We start from the raw sequence: 6,008 nt of genomic DNA on the forward strand, positions 1-6,008 counted from the left end.
GCTGGGTTGGGGGAGGGTTGCAGCCGTGCGGCGGGTGTCTCGCTGACAGCCACGTGCTTTGCTCACAGAGCCTCCAGGCACAGCTTGGTTTTGGCAGAGGGCCCTGAAGAACAGGGCAGGAGGCCAAAAGTCAGAAGTCAAAGGTCCCCTTCTTGTCTGCGGACACCCTGCAGTTGCAGATGACCCCAGTGAGGCTGCCGCTGCCTGCTCGGCTCTGGTTTTACCGGGGTTTCCCGTAGCAGGAGGACACTGGTTTTCCTCCCTCTCCCACCAAAGCCGGCTGCAGCAGAGCAGCCCTGCCGTACGCAACCCCCAGGAGCGGGGAGATCCTGGGCGGTCCGGCATCTGCCTCTGAACGGAGCGACTGGAAAGCTGATGAAGAACCAGCATCCTTCCTTCCCGGCTTCCCAGACAGCTCTGTGCCATCGGGGCGAGCGCCCGGGTACCTCCCAGAGGGTCTGTCCCCTCTGGCGAGTACCGGAGGGATAAGCTGCTGTCACCTCTGCCCAGGGTCTGCTGGGGGGTGACACCCCGCTGTCTGGGCCACCTTAATGCCATTCACATGGGTTTTGGGTGCCATCGTTCCGGCTTACTCACTAAATGCCTGTTTTGATGCCCTTACTGTCGCCTCAGCGTTGCAGGTGATGTAGAAACAGAAGGGAAGCAGTCCCTGGCCCTGCGTGCATCGCTGCTGGCTCGACCGGCCCGGCGTCTCACCCAGGTTTAGGGCTGCCTGCGGGCAGCTTGCAAGGGTTAATTACTCCCTCTTGCAAGGGTTAATTACTCACTCTCTCGGTCTCTCGGCCAAGCTCTGTTTTGCCTGAAACTCTCCTGGTCCCTGGGAAGTGTGGCGTGTTTCGATGCGGTCGTGGGTCGGTCCCAGCTTGAATTGGTAGCGGTCTGGCCGTGAGTGTTGCAAAATGCCTTGATGCGTGGTCTGTGCCTCTTGCGTGATGCCGGGTGCCCCTCAGATGTAAACCACATGGGTGCTCAGACGTGCTCCTCCTCCTTGTCCCAAAGGTGACATGTGAAGGCAGCGCCCGGCGTGGGGAGCAGCAGCAGCTGAGATGCATTCGAGCCACGCCGATGACCCCAAGGAAGCCATACAGGTGAGCGAGATGCCCTGAACCTCCCCAAATAGCTCCAGTTACTCCCCAGTGCAACTCCAGTTACCGGCGGGGACATGGTAGGACTTGTCAGTGCTGCCAGCTGGAATTGGGATGGATTATATGGGTGAAGAGTGGCTCGGGCTTTCCGGCAGAGAGGATTCTTGATGGTTTGGCAGCGGAGGGGTTAAAGCAAATAGGGTGGCCACGAGTTAAATCACACCAGACTCTACCTTCGGCTTTGTCCCTCGTGGCAAGACCCATCGTGGGGCAGGGGAAGGTGCTCAGCCCTGATACCTGGGTGAAGGAGCATTGCTGCTCTATATATCTGGGGTTTCTTTACCCAGCTTTGGGAGTCTAAACACATTTTAATGAACAAAGTTCAAACCCAGCGGTTAAAACCGGGTGTTTAATTCATCCCGCAGCAGAATTAATTCATGCATGACAGATAAAATCGTTTGCACTCTTTAATCCGGTTAGCCCACGGTTGCTGCTTGCAGGTGTGTTGCTTGTGCTAGCAGATCTGCGGGGCAGCTGGAAAGCAGCTCCTGCTGCAAGAGGTGTCCCCTGGTACGGGCAGGGAGAGGGTGCCTGTTCCCTCAGCTGTTGTCCTTGAATTACAGCTGCTGGAAATCTTATTTAGATGCTGAAAAAAATATCCTGGGTTGGAAATTTAATATGGGGTTTGTGCAGCCAACCCAGGCTCGAGTTAAAATCTGCCCTGCCCCGGTCGCAGCGGCTGGTGCTGTTTAGCGTTTGCCTTGAATGCTGCGTGATTGATGCCGAAACGTGAATTGTTTGATGGGGTCCCGGCTGAATTTGCAGTGTTTGCCAAAGGCCTGCTGGGAAGTGCAACTTTCATTTTCAATAAGGTTGATTGAGACATCCGGGCTCAGCTGCGTTAGGAAAAAAAGAAAAAAAAAAAATCCTCTCCACCAGCGTAAAATTGTTAAATTCACTGAACTTGCTTCTTTTCGACTGGTGTGAGAAGGAGGGAAGCAAAGCTGCTGAAAGGTAGAATTCCCGTGTTGCCTCTTCAAAGCCCACTGAGCTCTCCAAAGGCAGCAGCTGAACCCCAGCCGTCCTTCCAAAAGCATCTTTTTGGGGGGGGGGACCCGTCCCCAGCAGTGCCCGTGGGTTAATCAACACAGACGAGCTGCTGAGGGCGAGATCGATGGCTTTGATTTCTGCTGGCGGGACTCGTTAGCGCGTCACGTGCTGCTTGGGCTGATCTGCACAAGTTCAAGCGGTCTCGCAGCCCTTATTACAGGTTACCTCCTTCGAGTTTCTCGTTTATCACCCGTGCTTATTTAATCCCTGTGTTTCCCCCAAGCAAGCGCCTGGAAAGAGCCGATTTCTTTTTTTATCCCTGTCCTCTTAAGCGATTTGGTGTCTGCAGAGGAAGCGCTGCGTGCTCTAAAGACAACCACAGCAACCCTGTGGGCCCCGAAACGCCAGCTAAAATTGCACAAATTACTCATTTTAAAAAAAAAAAAAAAAGCCAGATAAACAGTGATGCTAAGAGTGTGAGTCCCCAGCTTGACCAGTTCAGCTGTAGTGCTCCCTAACAGCCGCCGCAAAGCACGTGGGCGAAGCAGGAGTCATGTGGTGCTTCGCTCTGGATGAGCCTTGCCATTTTTGAGCCCTTTTAGATGAAATCTTTCCTAGTATTTATTTTTTTAAAATGCAAGCGTGTACGTACTGTCTTGCAGCTGATCAAGAAGCAGCTGGTGAATGCCATCAAGGCGTTGCAGAAGCAGTACGTGACCTCGGATGCCGTCGTAACCAGCGACGATGGGAACGCGAACACCCTCTGCAGCGCCCTGGAAGCCGTCTTCGTGCACGGGCTGAAGGCGAAGCATATAAAGGCAGAGAGCGGGGGGAAAGGGAAGAAAACGGGGGGTCGGGGACCGCTTCCCCAGCCGGTCTTCTGGGGTCTGCTGAAGAGCATTACCCATCGGTGAGTGCCCGTCCCCGCCGAAACGTGTTTGCACGCTCAGGTTTATCCCTTCTCTTTGGTGCAAAAGACACAAAATTGAGGGAATGGTGACCAGGAGGATGGTTCGATGGAAAGATAGGTCTCTACCCCATCCCGTGTGTTCAGTCCCTTCAGTCGGAGGGGGAGATGCTCTCACAGGGTGTCTCGGGGGGCTGGGGCTGCCCAGGACCACCGGGAGATGCAGGTAGGAGAGCAAAGCCCCTGCGATGCCAAGCGTCTGCAAGGGGTAAAGTGCCATTTAGGCATGAGCCCGTGTCCCCAGACAGTTAAGGAATGAAACGCTGCTGCCAGCTTAGGGCACACCCTTTTCTTACTTATTTTTGGGTGCCAGGCTGTATATGGGAACTCCGTGTCGCCGGTGGGGGGACGGCGTACGGCAGCGGTGGGTTACAGGATGCACGGCGCGGGGGTCTGGTCTCTCTTCTGACCTGGACTTGCTTGGGATGCTTGGCCTCCATTTCCCCATGTCCCAACCAGGATGAACATCACTGATCTGATGGGTGAGCTTTGAGGAGGTCTCACTTGGGTAACTATCGTTATTTGCTGGGTTTTTTCGGAACACTCCCTAAGCAGAGTCTTCCCACACTAAATAACAGCCCACATGCAAATAGTTTTGAAAGCCTCATCCAACTCCATCACCAACTCTTAAATTATGAACGAGCGGATGAAAGTAAGTCTTTCACACGCTACGGGGGATATTTTTGTGCCCTTTGAAGGTTTTTTCTTCTTTCTTGAGAGACAGATTAAAAAAAAAAAAAATTACAAAACTTTTGCTGTTTTTTGTAGCGTCTGCAGCGCCGACATGAGCTGCGGCCAGGGAGGATTAGGGAGCGTGGTGTCGCTGTTGGATTTTGGGGGAGAATAGTTGAAGTCAGGAGGTTGAGATTGCTTGAGGAGCTCAACCTGACCTGGTCTTTTTTTTGGGCTGCCGCAGCAGTTTTCACTGTGTTTTGGCTGATTTTAAATTTGAAACTAGGATTTAAACATGCGGTTGTCACTAAGGAGTATCCAGCCAGAGAAAGACCCACCAACATGCAGGGACAGTGGGAATTTCCCCCTCTGCATCCTTGGTTCAGGGTGAGCGATGCGTGGGAGATGCCTCCAGCCAGAAAGAGGAGTAGCACCCAGAGGCACCCCAGGGATGCCTGGGGTTGTTACCAATATATTTAGCTTTGGGGAGTTCAGGAGCTCTTTTTTCTCCATGGGAAACCATGTTTTCCATCGAGGAAAGAGATTTTCCACAGCCTTTTTTGACCCAACTCCTAAACTCCCCACAGGTTGGGCAGTTCCTGATGGAGGATCTGCCCCTCCTGCACCCCATGATGGACCGAAACCAGAGCCGCTCATGTCCTTTTCTGTTCTTTCTCTCCCTTTCCCCAGAAATATTGTCTCGGAGCTGGAACAACTCATCTTTATCAATACGGACGTCGGCCGCTGCCGAGCCTGGCTGAGGCTGGCTTTGAACGATGGCCTCGTGGAGTGTTACTTGAAGCTGCTGCTGCGGGAGAAGTCCCGGCTCCCCGAATACTACCAAGCGACCGCTCTGCTCTTAGATGCTGAAGAGTGCGAGTTTCTCCTTAGCTACTTGCAGGGCTTAACGTCCTTAACCTTTGAGCTCTCCTATAAATCAGCTGTTTTGAACGAGTGGACCATCACCCCTCTGTCCCTGTCTGGTCTGTGTCCTGTTTCGGAGCTGCTGGAGCCCCTCACCTCCTCGACATCCGAACCCCACAGAAAAGCATCCCTGGGTTCAATCTCCCAATCATCGGGGTCAGACGAGATCGAGATTCAACCCTCCGTCCTACCCATCAGCAAAGCCAGCAGCAAAATCAAGCTCACGTCCTCCTCGTTGAGCCTTAACACCACGAGCTCGTCCCAGCTCTCCTCCAGCCTGGGCTCCGACAGCATCCTCCCGGCTCACTGCGCCCGCAGTCCCGAGCGGAGCGAGGAGCCGCTCTCCTGCGACTCCGACCTGGGGACGGCCACCACCGAGGACCTGGACAGGTCGCTGCAAGAGTGAGTCTTTTCCCGGATCTCCTCTTCAAAGGGATTTTTAACCCTCTCCTGGGTTCTCATTTATTTTCTCACTATAGGCAGGAAGGTTTTCTCCCCTCTTTTTCTTTAACAAGCTATTTTTTTTCCTCCTGGAAAGAACCCGAAAGGTAAACAGAAACATTCAGCACGGCTTGCTGGGACCCTGCTGCCATGGCAAATGAGCTCCTGGCCACTGAAGTGTGTGTCAGTCCTCTTTACCAGGGCAGAAACGTCAGAAAAATGCTGCTCCCTGGTTTCAGGAATGTCACATCTCCCTGGCGTACGCTGGGGGATGCTCCGGGGCTTTCTGCGGGGGGAAAGAAATGAACTTGGTCACAGGAAAGGGTTATAATTTGCAGCTTCAGCAGATAATTTAGAGGAGGGAGGTTGTTAGTTTGTCATCCTCGTGATTTATTTCTGCCAGCACAAAGATTTCCAGCGGGTTATATAAGCTCTGAGTAATCAGTAAATATTTTCCCTGCCACCTTTAAAACCTGGCTCTGAAGGAGCCTGGCCTCGGGGTGCTGGGTGGCGAAGGCACCCTCTTCCCGATAAGGGTCTTCAAGAGGGTTTAGGGCTGCAGTCTGTTCTTCCCCATCGATAATGACATCGTTACCTACTTCTAGGATTTTGCATCTTGTCATGATCCTAGAAGAACCTGCCTTGATTGGATTAAACTCGTGACGGAAAGACGTCGTTTTGAATTTTACTCTTGGGCTGGTTTAATTCAACCTAGCTGGCGGTGAAGCAGGGGCATGGGAACAGCGTCCCATCTGGCCAGGCTCCACTAATAATTGCTCATTAACGGTTATGAAAAGATTTGAAATTTGGCATGGGGTCTGTGGCTGGATACGTGTCCAGGAGCCGTA

The 6,008-nt window shown here is 53.1% G+C and overlaps 1 protein-coding gene across 1 annotated transcript in view; it reads left to right on the top strand.

Moving 5' to 3' along the window:
- Window positions 1–1,067: 1,067 nt before the first annotated feature.
- LOC104079480 (pleckstrin homology domain-containing family M member 1-like) overlaps window positions 1,068–6,008 on the top strand; it is a gene marked incomplete at its 3' end in the record, with an annotated part of 5,413 nt that continues 472 nt past the window's right edge. Inside the window, exons 1-3 of the mRNA XM_009581530.1 lie at window positions 1,068–1,109; window positions 2,819–3,066; window positions 4,486–5,121. Coding sequence (XP_009579825.1) covers window positions 1,068–1,109; window positions 2,819–3,066; window positions 4,486–5,121 — 926 coding nt within the window. The remainder of the gene's footprint in view (window positions 1,110–2,818; window positions 3,067–4,485; window positions 5,122–6,008) is intronic.

The sequence above is a fragment of the Fulmarus glacialis genome, unplaced genomic scaffold, assembly GCF_000690835.1.
Source record: "Fulmarus glacialis isolate BGI_N327 unplaced genomic scaffold, ASM69083v1 scaffold12777, whole genome shotgun sequence".
Lineage (NCBI taxonomy): Eukaryota > Metazoa > Chordata > Aves > Procellariiformes > Procellariidae > Fulmarus > Fulmarus glacialis.